This window comes from Lolium rigidum, chromosome 3, assembly GCF_022539505.1.
Source record: "Lolium rigidum isolate FL_2022 chromosome 3, APGP_CSIRO_Lrig_0.1, whole genome shotgun sequence".
Classification (NCBI taxonomy): domain Eukaryota; kingdom Viridiplantae; phylum Streptophyta; class Magnoliopsida; order Poales; family Poaceae; genus Lolium; species Lolium rigidum.
In genome coordinates, this window is record NC_061510.1 from 31,645,047 (window position 1) to 31,667,460 (window position 22,414).

The 22,414-nt window shown below is 48.5% G+C and overlaps 2 protein-coding genes and 1 pseudogene across 2 annotated transcripts; 2 read left to right on the forward strand and 1 right to left on the reverse strand.

Moving 5' to 3' along the window:
* The first annotated feature begins 5,415 nt into the window (after window positions 1-5,415).
* LOC124695440 lies at window positions 5,416-6,926 on the forward strand (annotated as a pseudogene).
* A 4,606-nt stretch (window positions 6,927-11,532) lies between these two features.
* LOC124694603 (heat shock 70 kDa protein BIP2-like) lies at window positions 11,533-13,226 on the reverse strand. Its single transcript, XM_047227569.1, has 4 exons — window positions 13,169-13,226; window positions 12,782-13,097; window positions 12,198-12,667; window positions 11,533-12,115 (listed from the first exon to the last, which is right to left on the reverse strand). The coding sequence occupies exons 1-4, from the start codon at window positions 13,224-13,226 to the stop codon at window positions 11,586-11,588; spliced, it is 1,374 nt and encodes a 457-aa protein (XP_047083525.1). The 3' UTR covers window positions 11,533-11,585.
* A 1,134-nt stretch (window positions 13,227-14,360) lies between these two features.
* Window positions 14,361-16,178, forward strand: LOC124701384 (aspartyl protease family protein At5g10770-like). The gene is made up of 2 exons (XM_047233435.1): window positions 14,361-14,454; window positions 14,959-16,178. The coding sequence occupies exons 1-2, from the start codon at window positions 14,361-14,363 to the stop codon at window positions 16,176-16,178; spliced, it is 1,314 nt and encodes a 437-aa protein (XP_047089391.1).
* Window positions 16,179-22,414: the final 6,236 nt, after the last annotated feature.

The following is a 22,414-nucleotide window of genomic DNA, read 5'->3' on the forward strand; positions in this document are numbered from 1 at the left end:
AAGGTTCAATGGACTTCTCGCGACGCCGGGGCGGCGAACCGCCTCTGCCGCCGCGATCCGAACACTTCACCTGACCATTCAATCTGGTAGGAGCGACGTGGCGTGTACAAAGGGCGGGACGTAGTCAACGCGAGCTGATGACTCGCGCTACTAGGCATTCCTCGTTGAAGACCAACAATTGCAATGATCTATCCCCATCACGATGAAATTTCTCAAGATTACCCGGCCTGCTCGCCAAGGCTATATACTCGTTGAATACATCAGCAGAAGCGCGCATGCGTCCTGTAACATCTAAGGGCATCACGCACCTCGTTATTGCCTCAACTTCCGCCGCCTAAACGGCTATAGTCCCTCTAAGAAGCTAGCCGCGGAGGGATGGCTCCGCATAGCTAGTTAGCAGTGCTGAGGTCTCGCTTCGCTAACGGAATTAACCGCATAAATCGCTCCACCAACTAAGAACGGCCATGCACCACCACCCATAGAATCAAGAAAGAGCTTCTATCTGTCAATCCTTGCATGTCCGGACTCGGTAAGTTTCCCGTGTTGAGTCAAATTAAGCCGCATGCTCCACGCCTGGTGGTGCCCTTCCGTCAATCCTTTAAGTTTCAGCCTTGCGACCATACTCCCCCCGGAACCCAAAGACTTTGATTTCTCATAAGGTGCCATGGAGTCCTATAAGCAACATCCGCGATCCCCGGTCGGCATCGCTTATGGTTGAGACTAGGACGGCATCTCGATCGTCTTCGAGCTCCCCAACTTTCGCTCTTGATTAATGCAAACATCCTTGGCAAATGCTTTCAGCTTGTTCGCCTTTCATAAATCCAAGAATTTCACCTCTGACTATGAAATACGAATGCCCCCGACTGTCCCTATTAATCATTACTCCGATCCCGAAGGCCAACACAATAGGACCGGAATCCTAGTGATGTTATCCCATGCTAATGTATCCAGAGCGATGGCTTGCTTTGAGCACTCTAATTTCTTCGAGTAACGATGCTCGGTGGCACGACTCCGCCAATTAAGGCTAGGAGCGCATCGCCGTCGAAGGGTCGAGTTGGTCTGTAGCCACTGAGGCTGACCGCGCCACCTCGCCCAAAGTCCAACTACGAGCTTTTTAACTGCAACAACTTAAATATACTGCTATTGGAGCTGAATTACCATGGCTGCCGGGCACCAGCACTTGCCCTCCAATGGATCCTCGTTAAGGGATTTAGATTGTACTCATTCCCACTACTGACACTAATGCGCCCTGTATTGTTATTTATTGTCACTACCTCCCGCGTGTCGGATTGGGTAATTTGCGCTCCGCTGCTCTTCCTTGGATGTGGTAGCCGCTTTCGTGCTCCCTCTCCGGAATCGAACCCTAATTCTCCGTCACCCGTCACCACACATGGTAGGCCCCTATCCTACCATCGAAAGTTGATAGGGCAGAAATTTGAATGATGCGTCACTGCACGTAGGGCCTTGCGATCCGTCGAGTTATCATGAATCATTTGATCAGCGGGCAGAGCCCGCTGCGCCTTTTATCTAATAAATGCGCCTCCCGTAAGTCGGGGTTTGTTGCACGTATTAGCTCTAGAATTACTACGGTTATCCTAGTAGCACGTACTATCAAACAAACTATATAATTTTGTTTATGATATTGTGCTAAGAGACTACCATTGTGAAAGGCCTTATTGTTGAGTCCGCTCTTTCAAGTGCGGATAAAGAAAAATTAATGACGGTATTGAGGAGTCATCCGATAATATTTTTCTTCTATAGCCACACATAGGCTAGACTTCCTCAATCTTCAATCAACAGCAACTGGGTCACCCGGTGGGCCATAAGCCACCACCACCATCTGTGGGCCACTCAGACTTGCCGGATCTAGACCACGTCGTTGTCATATCCATGAAGTATACCCACAACACAAGGGGAACACAAGATTACCAATAAGACCTTAGCAATTGATATGTCACTCTCAATCACACCCATATATCAATAAACTCACAAAGCAAGTGGTGATTGTATAACAGTTGATTCAACACAGTAAAACCAAACAGTAAATAAAAGTAGCAGATTTCAAGTTTTCACTCGAAGAAGTAATGTCAAACTTACAGTGGCTAAAATTGTAGGCATAAGGCTACAATAGGGTAATGTATGATGATATTGATCATGTAATGTAATCCAACTAATATAGAACTCATCTCTAATTCAGTTATGTGTAGGTGCGTGAAACCAATATAGTTATGCGTACTACCTAAAATAATTTGCATAACATTTTTTTGTCCTACTTGCCCATTTCACCGAGGGCTAGCAGCAGCCTGATATATGTATCAGAAATCATTCTTTTATCCCGTTTAGAAAGAAACAAAGCTAAAACAGCAAGATCATTAAGAATGTTCATGAATACACTTTTGGAGAGAAGTGATTGTCAAATTTTTTGTACTAAAGGATCTTATAGAACCTGAAGCACCCCATGTTCAATAATCGTCGAAGGTAATTATGGTAATGGACCTAAAATCATGCTACTTTGGAGGGTTCTCTTATACCGATTTATGTGATGTGAACACAATTATCAATATCATTCCATATTCTATGCATGCATCCCGTAATATAAGTCATTTTGTACAAATGTAACTGTTTTACTTTCGAATAGAACCGTCAAAGTAACCCTTGGGTTAATTAAGCATGTTTATGTTTTTGTTGAACCCTATATGTATGCCATTGATTTTATTGTTATTGATATGCCTCGTGACCCATTTTGCCCTATTATTTTCGTAGACCTTTTCTAGTGATTTCCAGGGCAAAGAATGATCACAAGAGTGAGGTCATATCTCTTAAGTTTGGGAAGATGAAATTCAGTTTAACTTTTTTAAATTAAAGAATGAACCTTATCATAAGTCAATTGATACTAAGGAAAGTGATATACTTGCTGAGTTTGCTGCTATCCTGAACATGCTCTAGAAAGGAGTTGTACAAATAATGATAGTGTTTCAACTGTCAAGAGAAGTTGGAGTTTGATACTCATTTTAATGACGCTTCTCCACAAGAGGACTTACGGAACACTACTTTTGAAGAACTTAAAAGATAAGAAAATGAAGAAACTCCTCCACCTGATCTTAAATCCCTATCTAGTAGACTGAAGTATTAATTTCTTATTCAAACTAATAATTGTTCTATTAGGCCTTACACAATGCATTGTCTCTTAGCGCGTATTCCTAGGCAGTGGAGTTGTCTAAGAAACGACCACCATGATGCATTGTCTCTTAGGATTGTAACTTAATTTAATGATTTTGGACTAATGCATGCATAGGATTGGTCTAGATGTTTCTTTTGCTTATGACTTCGTGCAAGCGTTGTATCTTAGGTAAGATATAACAACACTCTCTCACCATATCAACTATAGTGCCACATAAGCATTTTGTTTTTGATACCATCCTAAGAGACTACGATTGTGAAAGATCTTATTGTTGAGTCCTCTCTTTCAAGTGCGGATAAAGAAAAATTAATGACGGTCTTGAGGAGTCATCCGATGTTTTTTTTTCTATAGCCACACATAGAATTCCTGTAATAGAAGACGCACAACCAATATCTCAAAGACGTCTACATCATCGAATGAAAGTGGTAAGAGAGGAGGTAATACACCTACTTGACGTTGGAATTATTTATCCAATCTCTAATAGTAAGTGGGTAAACCCTGATCATTGTATTTCGAAGAAAGGAGGTATGACTATTATCCAAAATGATGCTAATGAGCTAATATCCACCAGAACCATTATGGGATACAAGATGTGTGTTTATTTCACGAAATTAAATAGGTCCAACTATGGCGTTGGCGTCATCGGAGGATGACAAGGAGTACGCTTACAATGGGTCTTGTCGAGCCGGCGCCTCGAGAGGCGGTTGGAGAAAATTACCACCCCCTAACGGACACTCCCATTTTTTCCACCTCCCAAATTGTTCAAACCAAATTGTCATTCACCATCCATTTTAACAACACTTTATTATTCAATAATATAAATTAAAATAAATAACAGAGTGAAATTTAAATCAATATTAATTCTAAATAATAAAAATGAGTAGTTAAAATTAAGATTCAATTTATTCGGAAATTTACATAGAGAAGTTGCACTACATGTTCTTTCTCATTTCTATTGTTCAGAAACTACATAACTCCATGTGTTCAACAACTACATAGTTTCATACTTCAGAAAAAATTTGGTGATAAAATTGGATCCCAAATAAAACATCAATCCATGCTCCCAATCTATGTCTTAATAATCAATTCATCTAATAAAAAGCAAAAAGTGAAGAGGAGGCATCGAGGAGGAATTTTTATTGCTGCATACGGGTCATCTAGGAGGAACTCGTATCGGCCATAGGTCATCTTCGTTGGGAAGACCGAGGGTGGCAATGTGACAAGGTGACGTGCGGGCACCATTTGGTCGGGGATGGCGGAGGCACGCGGTGGTTGTTGGGGTAGACTAGATCAATAGTGTGGTGGCCTTTCCCTCCTGTCCTCTCCGGTAGCTGCTGACAGTCTCTTTCACTCCCTCACTGGTGGCGGCCTTCCTCCTTTGTTTCAACAAGGTAAAGTCTTGTAGGCACCTGGTCGAAATTGACCAAAGGTATAGTTTCGGAAAAAAAATATAACTTCGATGGAAGGCCGGGCGGGGTAGGCGCTGGCTAGCCTAGAAGAAGGGAACGCTAAGAAAGCGCTTCGATGGAAGTTTTGTACTGGTTGCAACACAAGAAACAAATAGGTGGCGGCGGATATTTGAGTGAAGGACGGGGAATTGGCGTGCAAATTGGGCAGGAGATTGAAGGAGACCAATGCGATGAGGTGACGAGCTGCTGGCAACGAGGCACCCGGTTTGGCCAACAGTTTATGCAAGCATATATTGGATCTCGATGGCGGCGGTCTTCCCCCTCCTCTCTAGCGGTTAGTGGCCCTTTACTCTAGCCTCATCTCTGTTTCGACGGAGGAAAGGCACGTGGATGTGGGCACCTGGTCGGAATTGACCGTGGCCCGTGGGCATGGGTGCCCGCAAGCTATCACCCCTTCGTCCCTCGTCGCTGCGTGCTCCTTTGATTTCTCATGATCAATTTATCACATGTCATTTGTGGCTTGTGAGGGGAACTTGGCAAGCAAGTTCTTATGTGTTGCTTCATTCCCAGTCAAATTTTTTTAGCATTTTCTTCACAATGGATGGTTCCGGGAACAACATTTGTTATAAAATATTGGTTAATTTTACACTTTGCACGAGTAATTCAAAAGCTGGCAACAAACGTGTGCTATTTTAATTTTTTGAGGGAAAGAGGGAAATTTATTGCTGCTATAAATAAAGTTATCAGAAAGACGCCTGAGCTATGTTCAGTGAAATGCAGAACATCATAACAGTACCGGATACAGACTTACACAGCACCGCGCGTATGGAGACGATCGGCGGCGACGCCCACGTCCACCGATACGGTTGGGCCGGGTTGTGGTCGGCGGTGGCCAGCCTCATCTTCCTCTGGTCCATGGTGCAACAGTACGTCCCCGCACAGCTCGAAGACTACCTAACCACACTCGCCCGCCGTTTACACACGGCTATGTCGCCCTATGTCACCATCTCCATCGATGAGCACATCCCCGATTCCTTCAGCCGCAGCGAGGCCTACATCTCCACAGAGGCATACCTCAGCGCCACCTGCGCCTCCAGCGCCCGCCGCCTCCGAGCAGACCACGCTCCCGGCAGCGATCGCTTGCGCGTGGCCGTCGACGACCACGAGGAGGTGGTCGACGAGTTCCGCGGCGCCCCAAGCTCTGGTGGCGCAAGACCAAGATGCTCCCCCGCAGCAACATCATCAGCTGGTCCGCCAGGGAAGAGGCTCGCCGCATGTACTGCCTCACCTTCCACCACCGCCACCGCGGTCTCGTCGACGCTCTCTACCTACCGCACGTCCTCGCCGAGGGCCGAGCCGCCATCGTCCGGAACCGCCAGCGCCGCCTCTTCACCAACAACCCCAGCAGCCTCTGGTCCGGCTACTATGGCCGCACGTGGAGCCACGTCAAGCTCGAGCACCCCTCCACCTTCGCCACGCTCGGCATGGACCCCGGCAAGAAGCAGGCCATAATCGACGACCTCGACATGTTCCGCGACGGAAAGGACTACTACGCCTCCGTCGGCAAGGCGTGGAAGCGCGGCTACCTGCTGTTCGGGCCACCCGGCACCGGCAAGTCCACCATGATCGCCGCCATGGCCAACTATCTCGATTACGATATCTACGACCTCGAGCTCACGGCGGTGAAGAACAACACCGAGCTACGCAGGATCTTCATAGAGACGACAGGCAAGTCCATCATCGTGGTCGAGGACATCGACTGCTCCATCGATCTCACCGGCAAACGCAAAACCAAGGAGAAGAAGGACAAGGGCAGCAAGAAAAAGAAGACGACCCTGCCGACGCCAGCGGGCGGCCGTGAGGATGAAGATAGCAAGGTGACGCTGTCGGGGCTGCTTAACTTCATCGATGGGCTTTGGTCCACCTGCGGCGGCGAGCGGATCATCGTGTTCACAACCAACCACAAGGACAAGCTTGACCCAGCGCTCATTCGACGGGGCAGGATGGATTCGCACATCGAGATGTCATACGCTTGCTTCGAGTCCTTCAAAGTGCTCGCCAAGAACTACCTGCACATCTCCGACCACGAGCTTTTCCACGAAATCCGGCAGCTTCTTGGGGAGGTCGACATGTCACCTGCCGACGTGGCCGAGAACCTCATGCCCAAGTCGAAAAACAGAGATGTAGACGCCTGCCTACATAAGCTGATCGAGGCACTCAAACAAGCAAAGGAGGAAGCTTTGGCCAAAGCACTTGTTGGGACGGACGACAAAGAGGAAACACAAGAAGACGATGACAGCAACTCCAGCGAAGAGGAGGGAAATGAGAAAAAATAAAAAGGACTAGATTGATATGCGCGCTCTACTACGTCGGTTATTGCTGTGATGATCTATCAACTACTCTGCTGAATTCTATTTATAAATTTTTTAAATGGTTCAATATAGTGAACCGCCTACAGTGTTGGCTTAAAACCCTGTCTCTCCCTTGATCTCTGTAGTTTTGTTTTCTGAATTTTCACCAAGTGTCACATGTTTTCGACACTTCAGTTTCATCAGTTAGAGCCGTTTTCGGTTGGAGTTTTTAGCTCGTTGGAGGTTGCCACTTGTTCCCCACAGACTTATTAGTCTTAGATCGTCTAGCACGAAGCTCGGATCTTGGAATGACACGGTCACGTTTTCCCATTTCTTATGAATAAAAAGAAGATCAAGAAAAGAAGCTAAAGTTCAGGGCAGCACAAAAAAAACCTCTCATGTGTTCATCCCCCTGTCTCCCTCACCCCATGGCTTCCACTACCGGCACGAAGTGGAAGCAGATCATATGTAGTCTTAAAGCTAACTAAGTATCTAACAATTATGATGTTAATATTTTGGTTGAGATGGGTACTAAAAGGATTTTGTGCGTGCATGAAAGTAGTTAATCTGCCATTTGTGTGTATTAGTGTTCAATCATATGTGCCTAGTATTTTGTTTTGTGGGTTCGTAACTAATTATGTTTGTGGTTCGCTCCCGAACTTTCCCTCCCAGGCCGCTCACGCGAGGAAGGTTCCGATGCAAACCCTAACGACCAAGGCCTTCTCCTCCTCGCCGGTTGCTACCGCCGCCAGCGGTGGCAGCCACGCCGACCGTCGAAGACGAAGAGCAGGGATGGCGCATCCGTCAATCTTCCTTGGCGCGGGAGGGTGGACAAGGTTGTGCAGGTGGAGTCCTCGGTGTGGGGCAGTGGCGCTCGTCTAGTGCGGCGCCCAACGACGCACGGCAGCGAGGCACAGCGGAGGCTGAGGCGGCGCGCATGGTGGTGTCCACGGCAGCTCAATCCCCCATGGCGTCATCCTAGGGTTAGATCTCGTTCGGTCGTCGGTGCGAGAGCTGATCTAGGGCTCACCTTTGGGCTCCTCTGGGTCGGCCTGCTCCTTCTGCTCGCTGGTAACTAGCCGGTGGTTAGGGGACTACTGTTCGAATGAATAAAGGTGGCGGTCCTAGGGTCCCTCTTGTGTGAAGATGGAGACCTTCATGTTGCCAGCATTTCGTGATCTGGTATTCCATCTCGAGATTATACATACAAGTAGGAGTAGGGGTTTTACCTTTTCACAAGGGCCTGAACTTGGGTAGATCGTTGTTTTCTTCTGTGTGTGCTTCTTAGTGCATCTTCCCTCCGCAGATCCTCAGTGTGTCCATCGGCCCCTATCTTCAGCCTACCCATGGCATCTCGCCGTGACGCCCCTGCGACAATGATCTTATTGAAAGCATTTTTTTGTGAGTGCGGGCTTTCTCCAAGGTGAAAACCTATGATCTATGATCAGGACAACGATGTTGTGCTTGTGCACTGTTCCCTTCTTGGAGACGTCTCTTTTGGAGAAAATGTATTTTTGGTTCTGTTTTGGTGGTGTTTGGTCCGCTGCTACAAAAAAATAGATCATTGTAGCGGAACTTTTTTTATGTAATTCTTTTTTATTGTGTGCATCCGTATTGCCATTAGGGCACCCGTTGAGGTGTAATTGATATTTTCACGGTATTAATATATTCCTTCTATCGAAAAATATGCTATGACAATCTTGACTTGCACTTTATATGGAAAGAACGGCTTGCAGGAAAGAATTTTGAAGCGATTCTTGGAGGTTGCAAATGCTCTCTCGAGTCTCGACCGTTGTGCGGAGGGACGAATGGCGATGATTGAACAACTCTAGTGGTGTTTTTGGCTCTCTCCTCGCCTTCATGCTCGCTGTACGAAGGAGCCTCTCTCCGGCGTGGATCGTCATAGTGCTGCGCTGACGTGCCTGCCACACCGCGTGCACTGCCTATACAGGGCTAAAAACTTCCTTTTAACTACGACCCAGAGACGCAATGTGGAGGAAGCGTGATGGAGTGAGCAACAATGAGCCTGCAGCTCGCAGGACGAAGAAGTCACTTCATTTAGCACCTACCCCTTGTCCACCGAAAGATCTACGTTATTCATTGCATCCTATTGTATTTACTGTGTCTGGTGCTCACCCCGCTGTATAAAAGACGACCACGATAGCAATGCAAGAACAGCCACAAGCAGTAAACAACGCAAGAGCTTGCGAGTGTGAGCTCCCCTGCTCTGTATTTCCTATTTTCACTTTGATGTACTCCCCCCGTCCTAGGTACATTATTTAGTGTCTAGGTACATTCAAATTTAGACAAACTTTCAACATGTTCCATGGGATGGAGGGAGTAGTACTAGTTTTTCTGAATGTTTATCTTATCCTTCAATCTCTTGTAACTCCAGTGCAGGTTGCGTCTGAAGCAAAGCCAGGGGAAAAGCTTGGACGTTGGAACAAGAGTCCCAATCAAAGAGTACAAGGTAAGGCCGCAAGAGCACAAAACAAGTTGCAAGTTGATCTTGGATTTTCTTCATAATTTGTTGTTCGATCAAGCCAAGTTGCAAGTTGAATCTAATGAACTGGATTCTTTGTGCTAGTAGATTTCTTTTACATGGGTGAACGTTGGTCGCTGAAACTTTCTACTCTTGCTGACTTTACTCTACCCTCTTCAGAGAACATGGCTCGTCTTCTCCTGCCCGTGTTCCTTTGCCTTGTGTCGGCGCCATTTTTGGCAACCTCGCCGACGACGTCGACGCACACGTGCCAGCTTGACCTTATCAGCCTCGCGGTGGTCTCATGCCAAGACTCGCCGCAGTCCCCTACTCCGTCGTGCTGCGACGCGCTCCTGTACGCGGTCGACTTGTTCCCTTCCTCTGAGCTAGACAGAGGCATCTGCTGTCTATGCAAGTTCATGATGACACGGGCTATCCCGTTCGATCTCCCTTCCGTCTACCGTTCTTGCCGCGGCAAGGATGCGTCCATGGTTGGAGCATGGCCTATGCCCACGCCGACACTGGGTGACTGCAGCGGTATGCTTACCTATCTTCTACGAGCACACTACGTAAACTTTACCTTGTTCTTCTTCTCCATCATGTCTTAATATGAAAAATTCTCTAGGTCCTTGCTACGAGGATGTACCTGCTCCCCCTGCGCCCCCCGGTAGAAGCGACGGCAGCAAGAAGCCGGTGAACACGCTAGGATCAGGGGCCATCATCGCCATAGCAGTCGGGGCCGTTGTGGTCGGCCTATTGATCGTCTACTGTTTGTGCAAGAAGCATCGGGGAGGCAAGGCACGCGAGTCCCCTCGTCCTGAGGGACGGTGATTCTTCTCAAGGTACACGTATTACCTAGCTAAGACACAATTACTACACTAAGAAGCAACATACGATAACCATGTTGCTAATGATCTGCTCATATGTACTATACAGGTACTGGTTTGGAGATGGGGCGAATCTCATCGTCGAGAAACCTACTGTAGACGGGGCATGCATGATAGTATATGGCATACGTTTATGATGACAAGGGAGCAGTATGCATGTGTTTGTAACTTCGTATCATCTGCTTTTATTTCTAGTGGAGTTTATTTTTCTGACTGTGTACCGTAGATTGTATGGAGTTTTTATCCCTGTTTGTACATGAGCAGCCCCAACTTTGATTTGTATCTCTGGCTGCGGCTCAGAATAATTACGTCCGAGTTCTCGTTTGTGCTTACTCCTACTATCCGGCCGTACAGAGCGCCATGAATCATAAGTGCAAAGTTTTCATGGGATAATTGAAATGTGCAGCTGAATAACTATGGGAGAGAGGAGAACTATGACCGGAGCTGAGGAAATATGGTCAAACTATGGTAAAAATGGTGATACTTTTCAATGTACATTTGACCAAATTTTATAAAGTTTTTTACTTTAACCAACTGGTAGTAGCAGCCAGCCAAGTAATTTGGCTGATTAGCCCCTGCCATCGAAGTAATCCTCTATGATTGCTCCATAATCAGCAGGATGTCGGTTTCTCCTCTATGTCTCCTCTATGTCATCAGAAGAAATATTCTACAATTGCTCCATCCTGACATTGGGTTTTATTTTTTCGAGAGCACGCAAATTGCGTGCCATATTTTTATAGAAGATAGAGCACAATATTACAAGAGATTACAACCGATTGCAAACAATCAGCATAACCCACCAACACTCCACACCTAAACCCTAGGTCTCACTCTCGCTGTAGGGGCTCCTCCACTCCCTCCCTGACATTGGGTTTTACAAAGGTGGAGTTCATACATTGCCTTAGGGAAAGCTAATTCGGTCGCTCGCGAGATCAATAGGAATAGTTTTATCATTTCTATTTCTTGTACCTGGAACGATGATCCTTAGCTTTATATTATACCACTTTTTATAGATGATGTAATTGTTTTTAATTATCAATAAAGCTAACCAATGGCATTCCTAAAAAGAACTGGTGGTCAGCAGTAAGTAAGCATCTCACGTTGTGAAGGAGTCAGCGTGTCAGATTGTGATGGGTTTGCTCCTAAAACAAGGTAAAGTGACCACCCTCGATAAGTTTTGTGAGCAGCCATATGATTCCCTCTTTTCCCTTCATGTACACCAAAGTTTTTTTAAAAAAAATTGCTTTCCGATCCTATTTTTGATTTCCCTAATTCCTAACTCGCCAACCAAAGAGGCCCTGACACTCCTCCATTGTAGCATTCCTCCACATATCTAGCAGACTCGGGGCGGGACAAAAGAGCGGCGCCTCGTATCACCGCCTCCTCATCCCTGATTAGCCCCCTGCCATGGAAGTAATCCTCAATGACCTGCGTAACCATGGGGATCCTCACACTTCCACCGACGAGAATGATCTCATCAATGGCATCCTGGTGGCTGCGCAATTGGGAAGCAGGGGCACCTCCCAGCACCACCATCTCCACCATCTCAATGACTCTCGCCATGAGGTCACCATTGAGCTCCTCGAACTTGGACCGCGTGAACTCTTCGTATAAATTTGAGCCTTGGTCAAGAACCGACCCGACGTTCACAAGGACACCTTCTCGGCTGCTCAGTGCCTTCTTGGCCATCTCGCAATCTGCCCTCAGATTCTGTAGAGCACCCTCGTCCCCGCGGATGTCCCGGTGATGCTTCTCCTTGATGAGCTCCACGAAGTAGTCCACAACCCTGTTAGTGAAGTCGACACCTGCATGGAAGAAATGAAGATTTTAGCCTCTTCCCTCGGAGACTGAACAAAATCTGTAGCTGTGTATGCGGTGCACAAGTACCTCCTAGGTAGGCATCATGGCGTTCTTGGAGGAGACGACCGGAACCATCCTTGAACTTGAACTTGGTGGCATGGGTCGTGCGGCCACCGAGATGGACAACAAGTACGACCTTGCCGTCGCCCCTCTTCTCGTGAAGGCGGTATGCCGCGGCTGCCGCGACCTGCTCGTCGACGACGTTGACAGCACTGAATCCACCGTGCAAACGCGCAGCTTCGTTCCTGATAGAACTACTCCTTAGAGCATCGCTGAAGTGCGCGGGGGCGGTGACAACTGCGTACCCGATCTTGTGGCCAAGGTGTGCCTCTGCCATCTTCTTCAGCTCGGCGATGAGGATGCCCGCCACACGCTCGGGAAGGAAATTCATCACCTGGCCTTGCTCGGTCTCCACCTGGATGCCGCATCTCCCAATCTGCTCGGTGAACTTGTACGGCACTAGATCTGCCTCTCTCTTGACCATCTCATCGTTAATCCTATACGAACAATTGCAGGAAGCAAAGAATAATCCAGCCAGTCTCGATCAATTGTGCAACAAAGTTTTTTTTTAAGGCAAAGCGTGTAATTAAGTAAGAAATTGAACTACTTACCTGATGCCGAAGAGGCGCTTGAAGCCTGAGACGGCCGTGCCAGGGCTGATGGCCGCGTGTTGAAGAGCAGCCTCTCCAACGAGGGTGCCGTTGTCTGTGAAGGCGACCCAGGATGGGATGCAGAACTGGTACGCGGAGTAGGGATCCCAGCGGCCTCCATAGCCAGCGATGCAGGACTTGGTGTTGCCGAGGTGGATGGCCGCCTCACCCGGACTGGACAGCGGGATTGTTGCGTACTGCTGCAATTTGTAGGCGCAGTCGGCAGACGACACGCCTCGCAGGAGGCCAAACGCCTCCGCCCCCAATGTCGACGCCGCTGCATGTCAAGAAAATCAAATTAGGCTAGGAAAATCGGCTAGGATGATAAAAGGAGAGCTGGTCACCCACCCATGGTGAGGAACAGTAGAACGCCCAGGTAGAGAAGACGAGTCGCCGGCGCCGCCATTGGAGGTAGAGAAGATGAGTCTTTTGCGAGCCAACTAGTTTCTTGATCGGTGCTGCTAGCTAGGCAGCGGTTTGTGCGTGCGGCCTGTATATATCAGGGATGATCTTGCAGGCAGTGTCGTAGTCCAACACCAATACGTATACTTCTCGATCTACAGAGGTCCAGCAGAAAGAACCAGTGATCAGATCGAACTCCTGCAAAAGCACCCGTACAGATGTGTGCCTGCTGTAGTGCTGTCCGTAAAAGACTCTGAAACACTGGCTGGAACATGGGACCTTTTTTTTTTTTGACAGAAACATGGGACCTTGATGTGCAGGACGATCACGATATTTTCCCCAAGCATAGAGGAGCAGTGAGGAGGCAACACAGTGGACGCATGCCCCAACTGCTCGATCGCACCTCTTGCTTCAAACTTGATCTCCTAATCTCCAATACATACAGACCCACACTCCCCCTGTGTACAAACAAGATGATCTGTCTGGCTTCCACTGCACCAATATCCACTCGTTTTTACGCTCCAATGCCGCGGCCCGGTGGTGGCGTTAGGCCGGTGGCCTTCCTAGCCGGCGGCGTCCTCATCTCGATCACTATCTTTTGGCTTGTCAGGGTTGGTACTCTAGCATTTGGTATTTTGGAAGCTGTATGTACTAGTTCTTCTTGCACATGCATGCAAGTTTAGACTGGTCCAGCGCTAGCTTTTACTAACTTTGTCCCATTTCAGTTTCTCTCCAATTGGTTGGATGAACCAGCACGATGCAAAATCTGCACTTGGTTGGATGACCCAACGTGCTATTTAATTTTAGCCCTTCAACATCTAAAGTAGGACTACTTGTAAATACTACTCCGCTAATTTTCCTTTGTTGATTGCTTACATGTTTTGATGTATTCCTCCGGCCTCGTCATCGTTTTTGTTTACAGTACTACTACTCCTCTTGATGGCCTAGTGGCCGGCGGCACTGTGCACTCTGGACTGCCATTGGGTGCAGGAGCTATTCTATCTCTATGGTATACTACTCTATCAAGGGAATAAAATTGTTTACCTTCTTTTGAGGAATAATAAGCTATATTTAGATCATCTTAGGACCAATACTACAATTATTTGATCGGTGCAGGTCGGTGCACTCTCTAACGAATATGACATACAGCGCCGGGTATCTCAGGGTGATGCTCCTCTTAATTCTTGTATCAATGATGTCTTCTTGCACCGGCTGCCCCTCTTCCAGCTTCGGTATTGCTTCTTCCTCTTTTTCGTGCTAATTAGGTACGCTTTCATTTATCTACGCAAGAAAAATACCGTGGAATATGATTTTAGAAAGAATTACTAGGTATGTCATAAAATATACGGCATATGCATATCTACGTGCGAGACAAAATACACTATGTTTCGTAAAGAACATATATTGTAATAGTACTTTAGTTTAGTTCAGGCTTGATATATACATTCCTCTCTGAAAATGGTGTTAGCATTTATGCACCCATGATCTTACTGTAGTTCATATACATTTGTGTGCATATAGTTTGGTTCATACACACACATACACACAAGTGCAAGTTGTGAAAACCGACTGAGCAACTAGTAGCGCAAATCCAATATCCATGGGGTGTCATATTTTAAAAAGTAATAATAGCAGAAAATATTGCTTTCTTCTAAAATGTTTCTACTGTGTTGCAAAAGGAAAATTAATAATCAGGCACTTACATTCTTTATATTGGGCACATTAATTCATTACAGACCATATTGTCAACTACGAAGGCGCACTGGAGTTCCCCTTGTTTCACACGGACCACCTATGTGTCCAACAACATTTTGGTCGTCCATTGTCAACTGAAAGCTTAGTTGAGACGGACCTTCCTATCGACTTGATACAAAATGACAGTATAAACGACTTTGCCTTTCTAATGCCCATTGAGCTGGGTACTCCACCGGTCTGGAACCTTGTCTCCATTGATACTGGATCGCCACTCTGCTTTGTTCAGTGTGAACCTTGCACTCTCAAGTGCAACGACCAAGAGGGCAGTGGCTCAAAATTCAACCCCAACAAATCTGAGAGTTTAAGGCGTGTTGGGTGCTCGGAACGAATTTGTCGCACGGTCCAGTCGGCCCTCCGTATTGGATCCAAAGCTTGTATGGAGAAAGAGGATAGTTGTCTTTACAGTGTCTCTTACGGAAGATCATCAGCTTATTCCGTCGGCAAGTTGGTGACAGACAGAATCGCCATTGGGCAGTATGAGAAGGGCTATAGTCTCCCTGGTTTCGTCTTCGGATGCAGCCTGGACATCAAGTACGACCAGCATGAGGCTGGCATATTCGGTTTTGGTGTTGCGCCATTTTCTTTCTTTGCACAAGTAGCACGGATAGTAAGCTACAAGGCTTTCAGCTATTGCTTTCCCAGCGACAAAAAGAAGACAGGATACTTGTCCATCGGGGATTACAGACGTGTGGGTTCAACATCTTATACCCCCTTGTTTCTGGCTCGCGACCATCCCGTGTATGCACTGCAGCTGGATAAGGTGGTGGCCAACGGGATCCCATTGGTCATGGAACCCTCGGAAATGATTGTTGACACCGGATCAAGATGGACAGTGTTGCGGTCTGCTACCTTCAGCCAACTTGAGACGGTAATCACCGAGGCTTTGGTACCCCTCGGATATACACGTACTGCTGCCATGGGACCGGGCTATATGTGCTTTGACGACGCCTGGTTACGCCCATTCAAGAACTGGTCTGCTCTGCCGGTGGTGGAGCTTTCATTCGATATGGGTGCTACGTTGAGATTGGCACCCCAGAGCTCATTTTATTTCACTACCAACTATGGACTATGCACATATTTCATGAAGGGTTCTGCTTTAGGAACTGCTGTACAGGTATTGGGGAACTCGGCGACACGGTCTATCGGCGTCACCTTTGACATCCAAGGCGGCAAATTTGCATTTCGGAACGATGACTGCTGATTAGTCCCGCGTGGTACGACCATCAGTTTTCCTTGTATGCTTAACTACTACGTTAATCCATTTATATTTCTTAATTGGCTCATGGGTGTTCAATGCCTGTGTCCGCAGCTACATCTTGGCCAACGCGTTCCTCTGGGAGACAGGACAAGTGACACTGGTCTTGAAGATGGCGGCGGCACGACCCTGAGCTACACGGATTTTGCTGCTGCTCCTACTTCGTAGTCACTAGTTCATGGCTTTGTGTGTTCTTGTTTCAGTGCTGGATTTTAAAATCCAAATAATTGTAGCAACTTATAATTGTCTAGTGTAGTCCAGCCTGTGTGTACTGCTTTGCTACTAGGAAAGATCTCAACAAACTTACAAACCTCAATTCGCATGGAGTGTTGCATTCCTTCAGAGTGCCATAGCATTGTTCAGAAGTGTTTTGAATACAATTTTGTATACTAATTAGTAGACCACCGCAGATGGTACAATCAGCTGATAGCATCAAGCAAGCTGGCACGGTAGTACACCAGACTCTATGCAAACTCTAAAATGGGCCCTGCCTCACTAGAAAAATTGAACTAATTAATAATTATAATGTGTGTCAATATTATGTCTGTGCCCCTTGATGGGCTATAACCCCCTTTAATCACTGTCCAATCAATCATACATATTCACAAACACCCTTTATAAACCATAAACCGACCATGCAACACTCTGCTACTCACTTGGGACACCATCCAGATTCACCTACCCCTTGGACCTTTTTTTGGGAGAGCAGCTGGTTATGTTAGGGACCAGGTGGGATTATTGTCAAAGTTTGAAGTCTGGCCCAACTGGTGTGTGTACAGTTCATTAGAATTTTAACAGTATATGTATTTCGATGTATTCAATACTCCAATGCTCATTATCTAACCTTTAGTCATTTTCTACTGCATTAGCTTCTTCCATTTTCCCTCTCACGTACTACACTATTTTATCATCAGATATCAGATCAAGCCAAGGTGGGTGTTGGATATATGAAGTTGTTATGTTTCTGCTTGCTGTGATCATGGCTAATGCAAATTCACATTTTATATGAGCAGTGTAATAAGCTAATCGGCATTCGTCCACGCAACAGAAACAGTGTAATATATGTACTTATGATACGCACCATCGGCATTTTTGGATGAGCAGTCCCCTCATGTACTGTCCCCCAGAGGACTAGGCAGTCCCCTCGTTATGACCAGGATATAGAAAACAATTAGCACATCCATTCATACATGATACATGCATACAAATATGGATCTACAACTACGTGAGGACAACTATCAAATACATCCTAGAATCCATGGATTTTCAACTATAGAGCATGAACTAGGGTTTCCGAAATTGGCCCTATAAGGAAAAATTAACCTGTGAAACTGAGAGGTGTGGGGGAGATTTACCTTTGGGGAGGATTAGAGTCGAAATACCCCTCAAAATTCATGGATTTGATGTAGATTTTGGTGGGATTTCGTGGGTAGGAGGGAGAGTCGACGCCGCTGTTCGTTCTCCTTCTGCGCGGTCGATCCTTCGCTAGGTTAGGAATTTGGGCCTTGCGTCGCTACTCTAGCTGCCCAGGTTAGGCCGGCCCAACTCCTTTAAAATGCTAATGGGCTGTGCAGCCGCACTCATATGGGCCCAGCTACAGGTGTGTCTTCAGTTCGCCGGCGTAATGGTGTGTTCGGTAATGGAACCATTTCGCACCTAAAGCTAATTCTCGTGTTCGATTGTAGAATGAAACGGAAACGAGTGATTTCTTAAAAGGAAATATTCTCTCTATATACGGAATGCACCCATTTCCACCGAATTGATGGAATGTGGTGGAACTGTTAGATGTATATATTTGTCTATTGTAGTTTCCCCATATGTTAGGGGGCTTTCTGCATATGTGCACCTGTACATGTACTATATATTGTGGCCTTTGGCCCCTGATAATACAACAAGCATATTACTCTAACATGGTATCAGAGCAAAATTGATCCTCCTAGAGACTTGTTCCCGGCCGGCCCCTTCCCGATCCGATCTCAATTCCCCGGCCGGCTTTTCCCGACGTCCGCTTCAATTCTTCGCGCGAGGCCTTCCTGCCGCTCCGTCCGCCGCCACTTCTCCCGATTCGATCTCCGTCCGCCTCGATCTCCCCACGCGTGGTCGCCCTGCCGTGTGGCCGTCCTGCCCGTCCCCTGCGTGAGGCCTCCCCGCGCGTGGCTGCCCAGACGCCTGGTCTCCCTGCCGGTCTGCCCTGCTGCGTGGCCGCCCTGCCGCGCGTGCGTGGCTGCCCGACGCCTGGTTTCCCTGCCGCTCTGCTCGTCTGCTCGCGCGCCGCCGGCTTCGCTGCAGATTGGGCCGCCTGCCCGCCTGCTCTCCCCGCCGGCTTCGCTGCAGATTGGGCCGCCTGCCCGCCTGCTCTCCTGCGTTCGTTCCCAGCAGTTTGATTCCAATCTGAGGTGAAAAAAAAAAGAGACAAAAAAAACGACAAAAAAAAAGATAGCTATGTCTTCCTCGGGCTATATTGCGATCCCTCGCTGCCCGGTGATCTTTGATGGCGCGAATTACCCTGATTTCGTTGCCTTCATGCGTGTCCACATGCGCGGTCTTCGTCTTTGGGGTGTGCTTTCTGGCGAGGTCTCCTGTCCGCCACGCCCCGTTGCTCCTACGGTGCCTGTTGCACCGCCACCTGTTGCCCTTGCCCCTGATGCTACTCGGGCGGATAAGGATGCGGCCAAGAGTGCTGATGACACCTGCTCTGGCCGACTATGACCGGAAGGTCCAGGATCACTCTCGCCGTTGCGACTTATCGGCTGGATCCGACCGAGTACACTCGGTGGATTGATGAGGATGCTCGTCTTCGCTGCTCGTTCTTACCTCCGGTGTTACGCCTCGGTATGCTCGCTGAGTTTATGGGTCTTCCCACCGCTGCTGCTCGGTGGGCTTTTCTTCGTCGGCGCTATCGGCCGTGCGGGGATGCTCTCTACCTATACGTGGTCCGCCGGGAGCATGCCCTTCGACGAGGGTGATTCTACTATTGATGAGTTCTACACTCGAGTCGCTGCTATTTGGCGTCGGCTTGATTCTCTCCGTACAGTTGTGTGTGCCACATGTCCCTCGCTCGTCCGATCGTGCGCGCGGATCCGGAGTTTCAGCCGCGTTTTTGAGTTCTTGTCGTGGCTCCGTAAGGAGTTTGAGCCGCGCCGGGCCCAGCTGCTTGCCCGTGGTCGTGTTCCGCTCTCTGTGGTACTTGCTGAGCTTCGTGCTGAGGAGACTCGTCTTCGTGGTGCTGGTCTTCTTGAGGTTCCCTCTGGTTCTTGCTGCTCGTGGCCCTCCCGTGCCGTCTGCTCGTGGACCTCCTATGCCGCCGACTTCGTTGCGGCCTCCGCGCACGGCCGATACTTCCTACTCCTCCATTCCGGGGTCGGCGTCGGCCCCCGGCAGCCTCGTGGTTCGACGTCACCTCCCTGCACCTACTATGGCAGGCCCGGCCACACTATCGCTACTTGTCGGCGAGAGGGATCCCGGCTACACCCGCCGCATCTTACTCGTCGTCGGTCGGTTCTTCGGGATCTTCTGCTCGTTGCGCTATCCGATCGAGGACATTATCCGTGGTCTTCGTGGTCACGCTCGCTGGTACGGGCTCTTCCTCGACGAGTACTGCCGGTTCCGTGCCTGGCTCTTCGGCACCGCGCGACCACCACCTTCCACACGATCGAGTACGTCATTCCCGTGGTATCCGGATTACGGAGCTTCTTTTCATATGACCTCTGCGTCTTCTATTCTTTACGCTCTTCGCTCTCTTGTTTCGCATGTTCGTGTTATCACGGCTGATGGTACCTCTCTCCCTGTTTCCGGTCGAGGCACCCTTTCTAGTACCTCTTTCTCTCGTTCTCGATGTTTCTCATGTTCCTAGTCTTAAGATGAACTCTGTTTTCCACTAGTCGGCTTGCGATTCTGGTTGTCGCGTCATTCTTGACGCCGATTCGTGTGCTTGTTCGGGACCGCCGTACACGAGCCCTGGTTGGAGCTGGCCCTCGCGGCCTTGAGTCCCGGGGCTGCGGGAGTTAGAGCGGCTTCGCGTTCCTTCTACGCCACTTCATCCGCGGTTCTCCTGCGGTTGCTTGCTACATCCTTTGGATCTTTTCAGCAGTGGCATCATCGGCTGGGTCACCTCTGTGTCTCCCGTTTATCGTCATTAGTTCGTCGTGGTCTTCTGGGGCCTGTCTCAGGAGATGTGTCTTTGCATTCGTGTCAGGGTTGTAGGCTAGGCAAACAGATTCAGCTTCCCTATCCTACTAGTGCGTACGTATCTCGGCGACCTTTTGATTTAGTTCATTCGGATGTTTGGGGTCCGGCTCCCTTTCCTTCGAAAGGGGGTCATCGATACTATATTTTGTTTATTGATGATTTTTCGCGATACACCTGGTTGTTTCTTATGCACTCTCGCAGTGAGGTGCTTTCTATTTATCGGCGTTTTGCAGCCATGGTTCGTACTCGGTATTCCGCACCTATTCGTGTGTTTCGTGCCGACTACTGCGGCGAGTATATCTCCCGGACACTGCGTGGTGTTCTTGCTGAGCGGGGCACCCTTGCCCGGTTCTCGTGTCCCGGCGCCCATGCTCAAAATGGTGTCGCCGAGCGTAAGCATCGTCATATTCTTGAGACTACCCGTGCTATGATGATTGCTTCTTCTCTTCCGCCGCATTTCTGGGCTGAGGCCGTCGCTACGTCGACTTACCTCATTAACATTCAGCCTTCGCTGCCCTTCAAGGTGGCATTCCTCTCGAGCGTCTTTCCGGTTGCTCTCCGGATTACTCGACACTTCGTTTATTTGGTTGCGTTTGCTATGTTCTTCTCCCTCCTCGCGATCGCACCAAGCTGACCGCTCAGTCTGTTGAGTGTGTTTTTCTCGGATACAGTGATGAGCATAAGGGCTATCGCTGTTGGGACCCCGGTTGTCGTCGGATGCGCATCTCTCGTGATGTCACGTTTGATGAGACGCGTCCCTTCTATCCTCGTCCCACCTCGGGTACTTACCCGGTGGATGATATCTCTTTTCTTCTTTTTCTGGATGCACCCCCTGCTATCCCGTCTCCTCCCCCTCCTAGTCCTGATGCGACCTCTTCGGCGCCATCCTCTCCTCCGTCTAGTCCCCCTAGTATTCCTCGTTCTCCGGTTTCGGATCCTTCTGATGTTGTCCCTTCTTCCTCTTCTTCTGATGAGTTGTCCTCCGCTGATGACCTTCCCACTTCACGGCCTGTTCGTCAGCGTCGTGCTCCGGCCTCGTTACTCTCCTAGTCGGTATGGTCTTTACGTCGTTTCCGAGCCGACTTCTTATCGGGATGCCGAGCGTCATCCCGAATGGCAACTTGCCATGGCCGAGGAGATCGGCTGCGCTTGAGCGCACCGGCACTTGGGATCTTGTTTCTCCCCCTTCGGTGTTCGTCCTATCACGTGTAAGTGGGTCTATAAAATTAAGACTCGCTACGATGGATCTCTTGAGCGCTATAAAGCGCGTCTTGTGGCTCGTGGCTTTCAGCGGGAGCACGGCCGTGACTATGATGAGACTTTTGCCCCTGTGGCTCATATGACTACCGTGCGTACCCTTCTTGCTGTTGCTTACGTTCGCTGCTGGTCCGTCTCCCGGCTTGATGTTCGAGAATGCTTTTCTTAATGGCGAGTTGAGTGAGGAGGTTTACATGCAGCCTCCTCCTGGGTATTCTGTTCCCAATGGGATGGTTTGTCGTCTTCGACGTTCTCTCTATGGTCTCAAACAGGCCCCTCGTGCCTGGTTTGAGCGTTTCGCCTCTGTGGTGACTGCTGCTGGTTTCTCTCCTAGTCTTCATGATCCTGCACTTTTCGTTCACACTTCTCCTCGTGGACGTACTCTTCTTCTTCTCTATGTTGATGATATGATCATTATCGGTGATGATCCCGAGTATATTGCCTTCGTCAAGGCTCGTCTTCGCGATCGGTTTCTTATGACTGATCTTGGTCCTCTTCGCTATTTTCTTGGCATTGAGGTTTCCTCCACTTCGATGGCTTTTCTATCTCTCGGGAGAAGTACATTCGGGATCTTCTTGCTCGTGCTTGCTCTTGGGGATGAGCGCACGGTCGATACTCCTATGGAGCTTAATGTTAAGCTTCGTCCCTACGATGGTGATCCTCTTCCCGATCCCACCCGTTATCGCTATCTTGTTGGGAGTCTTGTTTATCTTGCTTGTCACTCGTCCCGATATTTC

Excerpts from the sequence above, each read along its gene's own strand:
- LOC124694603 (XM_047227569.1), bottom strand. The coding sequence starts at position 13,226 with ATGGCGGCGCCGGCGACTCGTCTTCTCTACCTGGGCGTTCTACTGTTC. Across the intron at positions 13,098-13,168 it reads TCTACTGTTCCTCACCATGG|CGGCGTCGACATTGGGGGCG; the intron begins GTGGGTGACCAG and ends CTTGACATGCAG. Across the intron at positions 12,668-12,781 it reads AAGCGCCTCTTCGGCATCAG|GATTAACGATGAGATGGTCA; the intron begins GTAAGTAGTTCA and ends TTGTTCGTATAG.
- LOC124701384 (XM_047233435.1), top strand. The coding sequence starts at position 14,361 with ATGACATACAGCGCCGGGTATCTCAGGGTGATGCTCCTCTTAATTCTT. Across the intron at positions 14,455-14,958 it reads CTGCCCCTCTTCCAGCTTCG|ACCATATTGTCAACTACGAA; the intron begins GTATTGCTTCTT and ends AATTCATTACAG.